General features: G+C 41.7%; 1 protein-coding gene across 7 annotated transcripts in view; it reads left to right on the forward strand.

The window, feature by feature from the left end:
- Window positions 1–18244, forward strand: part of LOC137347116 (tensin-3-like) — a 547175-nt gene that overhangs the window by 388018 nt on the left and 140913 nt on the right. For all 7 annotated transcript variants that reach the window (XM_068011228.1, XM_068011236.1, XM_068011247.1 and 4 more), the window contains 2 exons: window positions 16477–16606; window positions 17765–17830. In XM_068011228.1, coding sequence (XP_067867329.1) covers window positions 16477–16606; window positions 17765–17830 — 196 coding nt within the window. The remainder of the gene's footprint in view (window positions 1–16476; window positions 16607–17764; window positions 17831–18244) is intronic.

The raw sequence follows: 18244 nt of genomic DNA on the forward strand, positions 1-18244 counted from the left end.
TCACCTTCCCCATTATCACTACACCCCCCTTCAGTGCTTCCAAGCATCATTACCACCCAGTTCTTTGATATCCCACAACTCCATTCCCAGTGCTCCTAGACCCTCAAACCTCTGAATCCTCTCACAGCCCATGATTCCAGTTCCCAAAAATCAAGGCTATCCTTCCTACAGTCTCAACCAACACAACCCCTCATCATCTCTCGAGTACTGCTCGATGGAATGCCTACTCCTTTCTACCAGCAACTTGGAACAGCTTCCCGACCATACTCCATTGTAACTTGTGCTTAAAAAAATGTAACTAATAAAATTAGCTTTGTAATTAAACTATATTGAAATAGTCATCAAGGCCACTTGACTTGCTCAATCGTTGACAATCAGTGGCCCAGATAATATGTTGTGTTGCATGACTCACCATCTTAAAAAAAGAATATTACAGCCACAATTAAATATGTATGCACAATTTGCTGAACATTTTTTCACTCCTGTTGTTATACAGCAGCCAGCAGTAGCACCACCCCAACAGAGGTGACTGAACTCATCAACCACATACTTGTTTAAAACACTGCTTCAGGGATTTCACTAACTTCAGTAACCTGATTATGAACTGTTTCTTTATTTGAACAGTTCTAGTCTCCATAATTTAAAAGGGATATAAGCACTGGAGAAGATGCAAGAAAAATTTATGAGAATGATATCAGAACTGAGAGGTTGTACCGATCAGGAAAGATTGAGCAGGATGGACCTCATCTCTAGAAAAGAGATCTGGTCTGATGGAGACTTTAACATTATGAAAGAGTTTGATAGGATCGATATAGAGATGTTTCCACTTACATAGAAACATAGAAAATAGGAGCAGGAGTAGGCCATTCGGCCCTTCGAGCCTGCTCCGCCATCCATTATGATCATGGCTGATCATCCAACTCAGTAGCCTGTTCCCAACTTTCGCCCCATACCCTTTGATCCCTTTAGACCCAAGCGCTATATCTAACTCCTTCTTGAAAACATACAATGTTTTGGCCTCAACTACTTTCTGTGGTAGCGAATTCCACAGGCTCACCACTCTCTGGGTGAAGAAATTTCTCCTCATCTCAGTCCTGAAAGGTTTACCCCATATCCTTAGACTATGACCCCTGGCTCTGGACTCCCCCACCATCAGGAACATCCTTCCTGCATCTACCCTGTCAAGTCCTGTTAGAATTTTATAGGTTTCTATGAGATCCCCCCTCACTCTCCTGAACTCCAGCGAATATAATCCTAACCGACTCAATCTCTCCTCAGTCTGGTAAACCTTCGCTGCACTCCCTGTATAGCAAGAACATCCTTCCTCAGATAAGGAGACCAAAACTGCACACAATATTCCAGGTGTTGCCTCACCAAGGCCCTGTATAATTGCAGCAAGACAATCCTCTCGCTATGAAGGCCAACATACCATTTGCCTTTTTTACCGCCTGTTGCACCTGCATGCTTACCTTCAGTGACTGGTGTACAAGGACACTCAGGTCTCACTGCATATTCCCCTCTCTCAGTTTATAGCCGTTCAGATAATCTGCCTTCCTGTTTTTTCTACCAAAGTGCATAACCTCACATTTATCCACATTATACTGCATCTGCCATGCATTTGCCCACTCACCCAACTTGTCCAAATCACCCTGAAGTCTCTCTGCATCCTCCTCACAGCTCACCCTCCCACCCAGTTTTGTGTCATCTGCAAATTTGGAGATATTCCATTTAGTTCCCTCATCTAAATCATTAATGTATATTATGAATAGCTGGGGTCCTAGCACCGATCCATGCAGTACCCCACTAGTCACTGCCTGCCATTCGGAAAAAGACCCATTTACCCCTCCTCTTTGTTTCCTGTCCGCCAACCAAATTTCTAGCCATCGTAATAGAATACCCCCAATCCCACGCGCTTTAATTTTACACGGTAATCCCTTACGTGGGACTTTGTCGAAAGCCTTCTGAAAGTCCAAATAAACCACATCCACTGGCTCCCCCTCATCAACTCTACTAGTTACATCCTCGAAGAATTCTAGTAGATTTGTCAAGCATGATTTCCCTTTCATAAATCCGTGCTGACTCTGCCCGATTCTACCACTGTTCTCTAAGTGCTCTGCTGTAAAATCTTTGATAATAGACTCTAGAATTTTACCCACTACTGACGTCAGGCTGACTGGTCTATAATTCCCTGCTTTCTCTCTACTTCCCTTTTTAAATAGTGGGGTTATGTTAGCTACCCTCCAATCTGTATGAACTGTTCCAAAGTCTATACAGTCTTGAAAGATGACCACCATTGCATCCACTATTTCTAGGGCCACTTCCTTAAGTACTCTGGGATGCATACCATCAGGCCCTGGGGATTTATCGGCCTTCAATCCCATCAATTTCGCCAACAGCATTTCTCTACTAATACTGATTTTCTTTCAGTTCCTCTCTCTCTGAACCCTGTGTTCCCCAACATTTCTGGTATGATATTTGTGTCCTCCTTGTGAAGACAGAACCAAAATATGCATTTAGTTGGTCAGCCATTTCTTTTTTCCCCATAATAAATTCCCCTGTTTCTGATTTCATTTGTCTTCACTAATCTTTTTCTCTTCACATACCTATAGAAACTTTTGCAGTCAGTTCTAATGTTCCCTGTAAGCTTGCTCTTGTACTCCATTTTACCCTTCTTAATCAATCCCTTGGTCCTCCTTTGCTGAATTCTAAACTGTTCCCAATCCTCAGGTCTGTTGTTTTTCCTGGCAAATTTATATGCCTCTTCCTTGGATCTAATGCTATCTCTAATTTCCCTTGTAAGCCATGGTTTGGCCTGCATTCCCATTTTACTTTTGTGCCAGACAGGGATAAACAATTGTTGCAGTTCATCCATGCGCTCTTCAAATGTTTGCCATTGCCTATCCACTGTCATCCCTTTAAGTAATGTTTCCCAATCCGTCATGGCCAACTCGCGCCTCATACCTTCGTAGCTTCCTTTACTAAAATTCAGGACCCTTGTCTCAGAATCAGCTACGTCACTCTCCATCTTGATGAAGAATTCTATAATATTATGGTCGCTCATCCCCAAGGGGTCTCACACCACTAGATTATCAATTATTCCCCTCTCATTACACAATACCCAGTCTAGGATGGCCTGTTTTCGAGTTGGTTTTTCAACGTATTGGTCCAGAAAACCATCCCGTATGCACTCCAAGAATTCCTCCTCTACGGTATTGTGACTAATTTGATCTCCCCAATCTATATGCAGATTAAAGTCACCCATAATTACAGATGTTCTTTTATCGCATGCATCTCTAATTTCCTGTTTAATGCCATTCTCAACATCACCACTACAGTTTGGGGGTCTATATACAACCCCCACTGACGTTTTTTGCCCCTTAGTGTTTCTCAGCTCTACATACAGATTCCACATCGTCAGAGCTAATATCTTTCCTCACTATTGCATTAATTTCCTCTTTAACCAGCAATGCAACTCCACCGTCTTTTGCTTTTTGTCTGTCCTTGCTAAATACTGAATACTCCTGGATGTTCATTTCCCATCCCTGGTCACCTTGCAGCCATGTCTCTGTAATCCCGACTATATCATACCTGTTTACGTCTATTTGCGCGATTAATTCATCCACTTTATTGCGAATGCTCCACGCGTTAAGGCACAGAACCTTCAGGCTTGTCTTTTTAACATTACTTGTCTCCTTCCCACTATTTTTTTTTACTGTGGCCCTGTTTGATTCTGGCCCTTGATTTCTCTGCCTATCACTTTTCTTATTCCCCTTACTGTCTTTGTTCTTGTCTTTGATCCCCCCCTCCTCTGACTCCTTGCAAAGGATCCCATTCCCCTGCCGTTTTAGTTTAAACCCTCCCCAACCACTCTCGCAAATAATCCCCCTAGGACATCAGTCCCAGTCCTTGTGGGCAAGATCAAAACTAGGAGCTATAAATATAAGGTGGTCACGAATAAATCCAATAGAGAATTCAGGAGAAACCTTTTTACTTCAGGTATGGTCAGAATCTGGAACACTCTATCACAAGAAGTTGTTGAGGTGAATAGCATGGATGCATTTAAGAGGAAGCTAGATAAACACTTAAATGAGAAAGGAATAAAGGATATGTTAATGGGGCCAGATGAAGAAGGGGAGGGTGGCTCATGTACAGCATAAATGCCAGCATGGACCTGTTTCTTTGCTATAAATACTAGGTAATAATGGTATCAAGATTCAACCACCACATGTTTTGATCATATTTTTATTACCCTGATTCCTGTGTTACAAAACAGCACAAGATTTCCAGATGTCGCAGCCCTTCTATTCCCATTACCTTGCAGATTCGGAACCACACAAGAAAATCCTTAGTTACAGTTTTGCGTTGTCTCGGCCTTCCTCCAGCTCAGACCAGTAACAGCATAAACTTACCAAACTTATTTATTTTCCATCTGTGGAATTTGTTCAACTATTTACCATCATGGAGTTACCATGAGCCAATCTGTATTTAGATTTGCAAGTGGGAAGGCCTTATCTACAACTGGATATTGGTAAACTTGAGGATTATATATACAGACTTGTAAAAATTATTTGTCTAAGTTCCACTGAAAGGCTATTTGTTAAGTTTAAAGCTTGGAGGTTCAGGATAAGTCTTAAGGATTTATCAGAAATTGGCTGAAGGCTAGAAATCAGTAGGTATCTGTCAGAGGAGTTATGCTAGTTTGAGTGGGATGCCTAAGGATCAACATTAGAACGTCTATATTAAATCTTAGATTTGAAAACTCAAATCAAATTGGCCAGATTCAAAAATCATACCAAACTAAGATAGGCAATAGATTTGGAGATAAAACCTTGGGAACTACAAAGTGAGTTGGCCAAAATAGCCAGTATTTTCCTTACTGACAGCAGTAGTGTAGAACTTTAATGGAGTGGCTTTGGGCTGAATTTTCATACGGAGGCGGGAACAGGAACCAGGTCTGGTTTGGGTCAGAAAGTGCCTCCTGTGGGAAGCTGGTTCAGATTGCAATTTTCAAATGGGTAAGCCCTTAATTGGTATGGAATTGGGTTTTCTGTCCTCTTAGAGCCAGTGGAACTGAAAATAGGAGTGCACAGATCAGGTGTGGGGCTCATGTAGGCAGGCATCAGTAAGGCTGCTGGTTGTCCTGAGGGAGAGATCTGCCTTCCACAGCACCAGAAGAAAGCGAGATGTCACAGGGGAGATTGAGGCCCAGCACTAGGGGTTGGGCAAACTCTCGCTTCATCGATGCGTACCTGGATCTAAAACTGCAGGCCATAAGGGATAGGAAAGAGATCTTCTTCCCAGAAGGTGGCAGGAGGAGGCAAATTCATCATGCAACAGGGGCACATTTCTGTTCTGTGTTATCCCCCTCTGCCCCCCTTTCACCTTCCTCTCTTACCTCCTGCTCCTCCCTGATGAGCTGTCTCCTTCCAGGGCCTCGCTGTCCTCAAGGTCAACATTTTGCTGGAGGGCCATGTTATTGAGACCCTTGCAGGAGGGTTTGGAGTTTGTCACCTAATCAGACCAGGCACTGGAATCACATCTTTAGAAACCCGATGGCCTGCTCAATGGTTGGCCTACTGAGAAAGTGGTATTGGTTGTTTCACCTGTGTGCCTCCCGTAGAGGGGTCAGTAGCCATCCTTTCAAGGGATTTTCCTAGTTTGCTTGGATGCATCCATGCACTTTGGGGGGTGGAGTGAAGAATTGAGGCAACCTGGACTGGGGGAGGATGAAGGAGTCATGGCAGCTGCCAGGAAAGTGAGCGCACACACAGAGGAAGCCCTTGTTGTGGTCACAGACCAGTTGGATGTTGAGGGAATGGAAATCCTTTCTGTTGATGGATCACACTGGCCAGTCACTGAGAGCCTTGATGGCCACATGGCTGCATATGGGGGAGTCCAATACCCTCTGTCCCTGCGCAGGCCCATCTTCATCAAAGTGGGTGTAATCCCCTGCCCTCCTGAAAATGGCATCCGGGACCTGCCTGATGGTTTAATGAGCTGCCAACTGTGAGATGCCACCTAGTCCACAGCTGATCCCTGGAATGACCCGGTTGCATAGAAATTTAGGGTGATGGAGATCTAGATGGCTGCAGTTAGGTGACTACCATGAGGGTTGTGAGGCCTCAGGTAATTGTGGATCCGAGCACAGGGGTCCGAGAACATCTGCCTGGATAGGTGCAGGCTCCTATGGCACTGGTGCTCTGTCATTTGCAGGTAGCTGTGCACCTGATGCCTTCCTCCCCTTACGGCCCTGTTGTGCTCCCCTGGCCCCTTACTTGTCCAGGATATGCTGCAGCTCATCTTGGCTGCTCTGTCCAATGTCAGAGTAGCCTGTTCCCATCTGAACTCACTCAGCTGGGCTTTATGCACTCACCAGGCTTCCCCTAGCAGCCCCAGCTGCTCAAATGATGCCAGCGACCTCACATCCCTCTCCGGGTTCCTGCCACTCACCAGTGAGAGAAGCTAGTCGTCTAGCTCCAGCAATGGCTACTCTGTGGCACTTTTGAAGCAGCGGAGCTTGATTTTGTGCCTCTGCAGTATTTTAATCAGCCCTTTTAATTGCCCTCGTGGCACCCCGCTGTGTTCACATCTTGAACAGCCTGCCGTCCTTCGCATTCCCAGTCTTTAAAAATTAAAAACTGTTGCTGACAAGACTGTTAATGAGCTCAACAGGCACTTAATTGGAAATGTGCACCCGACCTGTTCTCTCCCTCCCTATGTCCCTTTAAAAATGGCGTTATGTTCCGGAGGCAGCGGGTCCCAGTGATGACCTCCAAGAGCACAATCCCCAAGTCGCGTCTCCTCCGTACCCGTACTCAGCGCGCTTCAAAAAGCCGGTCCTTTGAGCCTTTCCGGCTGACCCCAGCAAAGTTTCCGGGGTCAACCTTATTTTTCAGCAGAGTCCCAGGAGGATTCCTACCAGCGTTCTCAACTCATCACTGAACGGGCAGCAATTGGCTGCTGCTGCTAGATTCTGCTGCGTGCGATAGCTTAAAGGGGCGGGAAATCTTGAAGAACAAAAAAAGAATTTGGAGCCTTTGATTAGGAAGGAAAACTCTTGTCTCTGTGGATGAATGCACTGGTAGGCACTACAGTGATTGTACTCATTGTTGTGGGCATGAATGTTTTTCTGTGCATTATCTTTACCGAGCAAAGTTGGGTGTTTGTAAGATTCTGCTTTCCAATGTTGTTACACTGATAACAAAGAAAATGTGGCCTGCAAAGTCACTGTGGCATTTTCAGATTATTTTAATGCTTCCATGCAGTATCAGCTGCTCCTCTCCTCTTCCCAGCATTAAAAGAGACTGTTTCCTCTGGCTGGAGAATCTAGAACTTGGGAGTCATAGTCTCGGGATAAAGGGTTGGCCACTTAGGGCTGAGGTGAGGAGACATTTCTTCACTCAGAGTTATGAATCTTTGGAATTCTCTACCCAAGAGTGTTGTGAATGCTCAGTCGTTAAGTCTATTCAAGACTGAGATCAGTAGATTTTTAGGCACTAAAGGTATCAAGGGATATAGGGTAGGGTGGAAAATGGGGTTGAAATTAAGGATCAGACAGGATCTTAATAAATCCCGGAGCAGTTTCGAGGGGCCTGCTCCTATTTCTTATATTCTTAAGTGGGTAGGTGGACCTGCGATTACTTCAAGTGGAATTGGAATACATGCAAAAATGGGGGTGAAAGTGACATCGCAAGTTATTCTTCCCAGAAAAGAAACATGTTGTTATCTGTATGTCACTGTGTTGAAACTAAGACCATCCACTCTTATACAGTCATCCGGCGCATCTGAAATGTCTACTAGAACTCATTCTCTGGATCTCAAAACTGCGGAACTCCTCAACTCCCTCGTTTTTCCTTCCTTCAAATCCTAAGGCTGTTTAAAAACCCATGTTTGACATTGTCAAATTCGTGACTTTCTTTGAACTTTTTCCAACCGTATCATTTTTCTGTACTATAGCCCTTGGCCCTTCTCTATAGGTTTGGCACAAATAAACTGATGGACATGTTGGATGATTGTAAGCTATCCGCACTCAGTTACAACACTACACCAGACTGTTTAATAACCAGAAAAAAATAACTCTAAGCTTTTATAAATGAATTTCCCTATGAATAAGGTAATAGTAATTCCCAGCATGATATTGCAATATCTATGACATTAGTTCCCATTGTTAAGTATATACTTGAGGGATTTAAGATCCATCAAATAGATGAAATATATTTAACATGAATAATGATTATTGCACGTTAAGACATGCAGGGGTTTAAAATTTTAAATGATTAATTGACAGTGGTGACAACTGAGTTTCTAGCTTACCATTTTAAAGTGAACAGAAAAAGGAGAAATTACTTGAAATTTCTTATTTATAACAACTACTTGCAGCATATTTGAATTCTGGTAAATTGGTACAATTAACTGAATGAAATAACCAGTTTGATCTCTCACGATATTAAATCTACAACCTTATAGCTTTTGCTACAAATTTATAGTATGACAAAAGCTTAGTGATTCAATACTGAATAAAGTAGCCGCATAGTCCAGTGTTAAGGTAAAGAGCAAAATCATTATGAAACAGCTTGTTTAAGTTTTAAAATGAGAAGTATAGTGACTGAATCCCAGTTTGTTGAACATTCTTCATATTTTTCTAACTTGGCAACTTGCATTTCCCTCCTACCCGCTTTCTGAAACCAGTTCATCATTTTGACATACACACAGCCATTTTCTGAAGAATAACACACACACATATAGAACTTTAGATGCAGTTGGCTTAGCAATGCTGGATCACCAGCGTAGAAATAAAAAGGACAATTTTATAAATCTATGCTACATAGCAGTGAGCTTCACACGATGACTACAAAAACCAGGAGATCGTAACTGAGCTGGCAATAATTTTCTGTCCAGTAATTTTAATAGATGAAAAATCCTACAATGAAAAAGCCACAATATCCTAACCTACACAGCTAACAGGTGGCACTCTCCATTGGCAGCACCTTTATAGGATTACCTTAATGGGCCTTCTCAAAACGTGATTCTTTGCATTTATGTAATATTAGATCGTCTGTTTATTTTTTTCATGTCCCTTCAGAAAAAAAAACCCATCTTGCTTCAGTTCAAATTAGTATAGAATGTTAAAATCTTGACTCGAATGATGTTGGCCAGTTTTAAATCCAGCTACTCATGTCTTCTTTAGAGGCATATTGCGAAACTACATTTCCCAGCATCCTGTTGAAACTGCACAAATGAGCGTAAAGCAATCGAAACCAAAACGGTTTAGTTGGGAATGACTCATCACACTGCCTCTTGCTTCAGATTATTCATTTCCATGAAATACAAGCTTTCAGTTAGCAAGTAACAGCTTCCTGTTTTATTTCATCATCCCTTATTCCACTTGTTTGAATCTTGGTGGTGTTCTGATTGTGGATCCTGGCCCTTCTAGATTTCTCAGTTTTTAAAAAAAAAAGTCTGCTACCTGAATTATTTTATAATATAGAGATCAGTGCTACCCATAGTTGTGTGTTTCGGCAAAATATCTCTATCCAGTACAGAATGTGGGTTCAAACTGGCCATCAATGTCCTATCAGTCCATTGCGTTCAGTGTAACTAGTGATAAAGTCAGTTCAGTGAAAGATAAATATTGAATTTAGACTTGCAAAAGAGTGCATTGTATTTACTAGCTGTCAATAGCCTTCAAGTTATTCTAATCAGAAAACTTAAATGGATTGTAGATGTTTTTGTAACTTTTGGTTGTTGTGCTGTTAAAGAATACTTCAGCTTGCCTATGCAGACAAAAGACAATCCTTAGAGGAGCCAGCATGACATGCTGTGCACAGATACTTTGAGCATTCTCTGTATGCAAATGTATTTGTATTCTTTGAGATCATGAGTAGCATTGCCAGGAACGTTGTTGCTTTGCACGCAATGGTAGAAGCCTCAGACATTCTCATACCAGGAACAAGAACAACAACAAGTTGCATTTATACAGCATCTTTTATGTCATGAAACATTCAGTGTAGTGCAGTGGTTTCCATTGTCATCTTGGCCACATGCTAAATACCACTTGCAGAGAAATACTTGTCACTGCAGTAATCTATGGGTTTAGTATCTTAGACTGAGAGTAGGAGGAATTTCTTCACTTAGAGGGTGGTGAATCTTTGGAATTTTCTACCCCAGAGGGCTGTGGAGGTTCTTTTGTTGAGTATGTTCAAGACTGAGATCGATAGATTTCTACGTATTAAAAACATCAAGGGATACAGGGATAATGCAGAAAAATGGTGTTGAAGTAGGAGATCAGCCATGCCCATTGAATGGTGGAGAGGGCTCGAAGGGCTGAATGGCCTACTCCCGCTCCTGTTTCTTATGCTGTTACATTAGATTGCTTATTATCATGGTGCCCCAGGCAAATCAGAATTAGGACTGTTTTGCCATTTTCAATACAAATTATCTCGACACTGTTTCTCCAGATCTTTATAGCGAATTAAATATTCTGTTATTTTGATGTAATTTCTCCCCCCGCAAAAAATCCTGCAAATAAACGTCTTATCCATTAATACTGTATTCATTTCTTAAACTAAATTAAAACATTGCTGAGAGACACAACCGTATGTATTAAAATTTTTGTCCATTATTTATATTTTTGGATGACCATATCGTCTGGTATGAAATGGACAATTGGAGTGACTGCTCAGTAATTCTCATGATTGAAAAGCAGGAATTTTAAAATAACGAACGGACCCTTTTGCATTCATGCATCCGCAATTGGACTTCTGTGCACACTGTGGTGGGTTTTGCGCTGCACCCCTGCCAGACTGATTTTGAACTGAGGAGAAGGCGACCACTATACTCTACTACAGCCTCTGCTTAGATTCTAGCACAGAGGCCATACTACAGGCATCTTCACCTTCTACCAAGTACATACATAGAGGCTCACCCAATACTCTCCATTTATCATACGCTCATACATCTGCGTACACTGTTGCAGTCACCTGTTCACTTATATCACTGTACGTATTAAAGCATAGCACATATACATGAGCCCAAATCTAGGCATGGCCGTTTGTTTAAAAACAAATCAGGAAATAAAAAGTCAATTTCAATAAAAGTCACCATGAAGATGGCTGATTGTTGTAAAAATCCAACTTGTTCACGAAGGAAACCTGCCATCTTTACCCAGTCTGGCCTATATGTGACGCTTAAGTACCCACTAAAGTAGCCTAGCACCCGACTCAGTTGTATCAGTGGACTGAAAGAAGAAGGTACACCACCTTCTCTGGCAACTAGGGATGGGCAATATGTACATGCCTTGCTGGCGACACCCACATCTAGAGACTGATTTTTTAAAAAATAGGATGATACTTTGGAGGTCTGAGTTGGAAGACCAAGAAGTATGAGTTGGAGCATAAGAGTTAGGTGAAGGGATTTATAAATGAGGATAAGAATCAGGAATGCCAGGTTGCAAATGGAAGTCACAAGGACTGAGGTGATGGGACTTAGTGTTGGACTTCATGCTGCAGGTGTAGTTTGAACAAGTTAGAGTTTATGAAAGGTGGATCTGAGTCAGGCTGGTGAGGAGAAATAAAGGACACAGTCAGCAGGGGTGAGGTCAAGGACAAAGGTGAAGTTGTGGAGGTTAAACAGAAATAATTTACAAAAATAACTGTTGCCAATATAATTCCGATTTTTTTATGTAGGAAAGAACAAATAATTATAATTGAGCAATGTACCCAGTAAGATGGTGAGAAAAAAACACATTGTATTGAAAAACATATATTGCTAAGGTCTTAAAGCTTGCAATTTTCCAAGCTTTTTTTATGTTGTAATTTGTTAGTCTTCCGTGATTTTCATTTTTGTGTTGTAGTTAATTTTGCAAAGCTTCATGGTATGCCACAGTCCATTAAGATGACAAAGTTTAAAGAACCCTTCGAAAAAAAGAGACCTTGTAAACGCCATTCTTTTCCACTGGTCTTAGTGATTCTGTTTGTGATATCACAATGTGAAGTTACTGGAAGAGGTCCTTCGTCGTTGGGAGGGATTGCCAACAGTCCGTCCTGTTTCCAGTTAGGATGAGAATTCTGAAAGTGTAATGCCAGAAAGAAATATACCATGCTTTTCTGAAGTCTTTACAAATGATTTATAGTCTTGGCTTTGGAAGCAAACACCAAGATTTATATTTGTAGTCTAAACTATCACAATCCTTGTAGTGATGATGCTGAGTTGTAATAGTTTCACAAGAGCGTAGAGATATGGCAGTAGCAGGAACACATACCAGACGACATATAAACCTGGTATCATGACTGTTTGCAAAGTTAGAATTACTGATTGACAAAACATGACAGGGGCTGGCAGTCATGCAGAACAAACTGCAGTGAATCTATTACTAGAGCACAAAGCAATCTTTTCTTCTCATGTGCTTTGTTGCATATAACCTCATACTTGATAACATTTAGGTGAATGTGAACATAGTGGAGAGACTTCAGTGTAGAATGCTCAGTGATTCAGTCAGTTTAGTGAAACAACAATTTTAGAACTGGCTACAAAATTAGTTGAAGATTTTGTTGCTAGGTTCAGGTGAAATATTCATTGGAAGCTTTTAAAATCATAATTTTTTTTCAAAAGGAAAGCATGTTTGTGCTTGTTTTAGCAACAGTTGAAACTTGTAAATGCATGCTTTATTGCTAAAGCTGTCTAATCTGAATAAGTTTCACCAATATATTGATAGAATGAAAAATGTTTTTTTCAGGCAAAATAAAACTGTGTTTCTTCCTTTCTGACTGTCCACCCTGAAAGATTGATATTACATTTGAGTGATCTGCTTGGTTGTACTTTGTGTGCCATTTTGGACCTGCACTTGTGTTACCCACTGAATATTTCAGAAATGAGATTAAAAACTCTTTCTGATGTGACACAACGCTGTAAAAAATGCATCACATCAATCATATAAACAAGGGGAAATTTATCTTATTCTGCCTGTCAAAAGGTTTCAAACTTTTAATTTTTAAGCTGCAATGAGCTAATTTATCTGAGATTGCCAGTGATGGCATTTACTTGCAGTTATGAAAAGTGTATGCTACATTGCCAAAATCATCAGTGCAATGTGTGGCAGTAGTGAAGAGAGCAAACTGGAATTCTCTCCCTAGACACACAGCCTTTCCACGTGTCTCCCTTTCTCTCCTTTTAAAAAATCTCCTCAGACATATCTCTTTAGTCAAGTTTTTGGTTATCTTTGCTACTTTCTCCTTTCTTGGCTCAGTGTTCATTTCCCAAAGGCCTATCTGTGAAGTACCTTGGGGGCATGTTTTTACGTTAAAGTTGCTGTATTAAAAAATGCAATTTTCTCATGCTTCATTGGGTGGATAGTTGGGGGGATGGTGCATAAAACATTACTGTCTCTCACCCTGGCCCTTCTCCCAGCACGGTCCGTATCTGTGCTCCCTTAAGTCCAAGGGATGCAGGCTTGAACGGATATGAAGAATAACTGGTTTAGCCATTCACCACAGGCACTATCGGGTCTCGTTCTCATTTGCGAAAACTGCTATTCCAGGATCATACTGAAATGCAAAGGTAACCCCTGGCTTATTCTCTGCTGCAAGCCCTCTCCTTAAACCCCTCTCCCCGTTTCCTTCACCCTCACCTGCAAGAACAAATGGAAGACAGAATCACAGAATCGTTACAACGAAGGAGGCCATTCGGCCCCTGGTGGCCGCACTGGCTCTCTGAAAGAGCAACTCCCTCAGTTCCATTCCCTTGCCTTCTCCCCATAACCCTGCACATTCTTCCTTTTCATATAACTGTCTAGTTCCCTTTTGAATGCTTCAACCGAACCTGTCTCCACCACGTTCTCAGGCAGCGCATTCCAGACCTTAACCACTCGCTGCATGAAAAAGTTTTTCCTCATGTCACTTTTGCTTCTCTTACCAAATAGTTCCAATCTGTGCCCTTTTGTTCTCGATCCTGTCACGAGTGGGAACAGTTTCTCTCTATCTACTCTGTCCAGACCCCTCATGATTTTGAATACCTCTATCAGATCACCTCTCAGCCTTCTCTTCTATGAAAACAGTCCTAACTTCTCCAGTCTATCTTCATAACTGAAATTCCTCATCCCTGGAACAATTCTCTTGAATTTTTTCTTTACTCTCTCTAGTGCCCTCACGTCTTTCCTCAAGGGTGGTGCCCAGAATTGGACGCAATACTCCAGCTGAATCCGAACTAGTGTCTTATACAAGTTCAACATAACTTTCTTGCTCTTCTACTCTATGCCCTTATTAATAAAGCCCAGGATACTGTATGCTTTATTAACCGCTGTCTCATCTTGTCCTGTCAGCTTCAATGACTTATGCACATATACACCTAGATCTCTCTGCTCCTGCACCCCCTTTATTCTATATTTTATCTCCATATTCTTCCTACCAAAATGAATCACTTCACATTTCTCTGCATTGAACTTCATCTGCCACCTGTCTGCCCATTCCACCAACTTGTCTATGTCCTTTTGAAGTTCTACACTATCCTCCTCACAGTCCCTGGGGAACACCACTACAAACCTTCCTCCAGCCGAAAAACATCCATTAACCACTACTCTTTGTTTCCTGTCACTCAGCCAATTTCGTATCCATGTTGCAGCTGTCCCTTTTATTCCATGAGCTGCAAGTTTGCTCATAAGTCTGTTGTGTGGCACTGTATCAAATGCTTTTTGAAAGTCCATGTACACCACATCAACAGCATTGCCCTCATCAGCCCTTTCTGTTACCTCCTCAAAAAACTCCAGCAAGTTAGTTAAATGACGCTTATGAATTTCTTTGTCACCAAGATCGAAACCATTCAACAGCTGCCTCTGCCAGTCCACCTCCACCCACCAGCCCATCGGACCGAACTTCCTCTTAGGCATCCCCCTGCCCTAGGCCTGAATTTGTATCTTCCTCTAGTTTCTCTCCTCTCTCCCCTCATGCCCTCTCCGAGCTCATCTTGTCCATCAGACCCACCTTTATTCCCTTGATCCTATTCCCATTAAACTAGCGACCACTCAACTTCTCTTCCTGGTTCCCATCTTAGCCAGCATTGTTAACAGGTCTCTGCTCAGGTTCTGACCCTCTGTCCTTGAAATCCTCCGTCATCACCCCTCTCCTCAAGAAACCAACCCTTGATCCCACCATCCTTGCAACTAACTACCTCTCCATCTCCAAACTCCCTTTCCTCTCCAAAGTCCTTGAATGTGTTGTCACCTCCCAAATTGGCGCCCATCTTTCCCAGAGCTCTATGTTTGAATCCCTCCAATCAGGTTACTGCTTCTGCCATAGTACCAAAACAGCTCTGATCAAAAACACAAATGACATCCTATGTGATTGTGACAAAGGAAATCTATCCCACTTCATCCTTCTCAATCTGTCTGCAACCTTTGGCACCATTGATCACACCATCCTCCTCCATTGTTCTCCAGCTGGGTGGGACTGCACTCCCTTGGTTCCATTCTTATCTATCTAGTCACAGCCAGAGAATCATCATGAATGACTTTTCCTCCCATTCCAACACAGTTATCTCTGGTGTCCCCCAAAGATCTATGCTTGGTCTCCTCCTCTTTGTCATCTACATGCTGCATCAGTGACACCATCTGAAAACACAACAGTTTCCACATGTATACTGACAACACCCAGCGTTACCTCAGCATCATCTCTCTTGACCCCTCGACTGTCTCTAAATTGTCAGACTGCCTATCTGACATCCAGTATTCTCTAGAGGTTCGAGTATTCTCTAGAGTTTTGAAGAATGAGAGGTGATCTCATCGCAACCTACAAAATACTTAAAGGGATAGACAGAGTAGATGCAGCTGTTTCCCCTGGTTGGGGAGTCTAGAACCGAGGGCACAATTTCAAAATAAGGGGGAAGCCACTTCGGACAGAAATGAGGAGAAATTTCTTTACTCAAACAGTCGGAATTCGCTCCCCCAGAGGGCTGTGGAAGCTCAGTCATTGAGTATGTTTAAAGTAGAGTTTGACAGATTTCTAAATACAAATGACATAAGAGGATATGGGGATAGTGTGGGAAAAAGGCATAGAAGTGGATGAACATCCATGATCATATTGAATGGTGGGGCAGGCTCGCTGGGCTGAATGGCCTACTCCTGTTCCTATGAGCAAAAATTTTCTTCAGTTAAGTATTGGAAAGACTGAAGCCATCGTCTTCAGTCCCTGCCACAGGCTGTGCTCCCTCGCCACCGAATTCATCCTTCTCTATGGCAACTGAGGCTGAACCAGACTGTTCACAATTTCCGTGTCATTCCATGTCATAGTTGACCCCAAGATGAGCAATTAAGCACTATGAGAGTGTCAATTATGTGTTGTTTTTCAGCTTATGAGATCAACCTAATAGAGTATAGTGGCCCTTGATTTTCTTGTATATCCCTGTGGAGTGTGTGCATTGTAGTTAAGTTTTGAAATAATGTCATCATTGTTATTATATATTCAGCATGAGGAAATTATTTGGTTACAGGTTAAATGCTACCACAAGAAGTACCGTTCTGCAACGAGAGATGTTATATTCCGGCTTCAGTTTCACACAGGCTCTATCCAGGGTTTTGGGTTTGTGTTCGGGAAGGAAGACCTCGATAATGCCAATAAAGGTACGTTGATTGAATCTCTATGCTATCGTCAATTGTACCTCTGAATTAAATACAGGCCAAAAGTCAAACAATAGTTAACTGTGAGCTTTCATTCTCAACAGTCAAGGAGAAGTGGTTAGCACCGCAGCCTCACAGCTCCAGCGACCCGGGTTCAATTCTGGGTACTGCCTGTGTGGAGTTTGCAAGTTCTCCCTGTGTCTGCGTGGGTTTTCGCCGGGTGCTCCGGTTTCCTCCCACAGCCAAAGACATGCAGGTTGATAGGTAAATTGGCCATTGTAAATTGCCCCTAGTGTAGGTAGGTGGTAGGGGTATATAAGGAAGGTGGGGATGTGGTAGGAATATGGGATTAGTGGAGGATTAGTATAAATGGGTGGTTGATGGTCGGCACAGACTCAGTGGGCCGAAGGGCCTGTTTCAGTGCTGTATCTCTAAATAAATAAAAAATAAATAAATGAAAAACTTTGCCACATCATGGAGAGGAGGTTTGGGGGGCCTGCTACCTTTGCTTGTTTTTTCACACCTCCCATGAACCAATTACACAGCAACACTGGGACCAAGTTAACTCTGTTATCAATACTCATTATTCACTTGCAAAGCTCATGATTGAGATTTAAGCCTGTAATTCTGTTAAATTGAACGTGCAAGTAAATTGCGAGTGTTGACAGTGTTTTGTTGCTTCCTCTCTCACAGTACAATGAATGGTGTCTGATGTGGAGAGGCCCAAGAAAGTAGAAAAATATCCAAATACCATGTATTTGTGTGAAAATTATGGTGCATAGTTTTAAAAGTTTAAAGCTGAATATCTTCATACTTTTCTGTTGTAAAATCAATGCTAATCATTGAAAAAACGTTTGTGGCTTTACAAAAAAAAAAATCACTATTATAAAGTTAATTTACAGTGATGCCGAGTGTTCTCTGAAAATGAAGATTTTCACCTTGCATGTTAAAAAACCATAGAACAACAACTTGAATTTATATAGTGCCTTTAATCTGTTCGCAAAGATGCTGTTTGTATTCAGTTCATTCTTTGGATGACATAAAGATCTAGATTTTGATTTTCTAATTAGACTAAAAAATATTGAGAACAGTTCCTCTAAATCCAAATAATAGAATTCTCCAGCTCCATAACAGTCACTTACTTCTACAATTTTCTTCTAGATGACAGATTTCCTGAATATGGGAAGATCGAGCTGGTATTCTCAGCTAGTCCAGAGAAAATACAAGGTATGTACAGTTATTGATTATTTTCTTCCTCAGCACAATTCACTTAAGAATTGATTTTAAGGTTTTCTTTAGAAAGGTTGAGCAAGAGAAGGCATCAAGAAATTTGTCAAGTGGTGGCCACTGTTAGTGATAACCTTTCACTAAATTGTCTATGTCATCTGATTTCATACAATGCTCATCTCATAGTTATAGGAACAATCCAATTAATGCCAATTAGTCCATAATGATCGCAATAAAAAGATAACAATACATATTGGTGCCCTTTCTGTGCAAATTTTTAGTATAGATTATCTGCAGCTAGATCAAGCGGTACTTAATTTTAACGCTGTGTGTGTTATGACCAGCAAGAAAGAATCCAATAAATAATTCACCAGAGGCAAAAATTCTTCGTTTAGGTTGTCAAACATTCACAGG

The sequence above is a fragment of the Heterodontus francisci genome, chromosome 2 (assembly GCF_036365525.1).
Source record: "Heterodontus francisci isolate sHetFra1 chromosome 2, sHetFra1.hap1, whole genome shotgun sequence".
Classification (NCBI taxonomy): Eukaryota; Metazoa; Chordata; class Chondrichthyes; order Heterodontiformes; family Heterodontidae; genus Heterodontus; species Heterodontus francisci.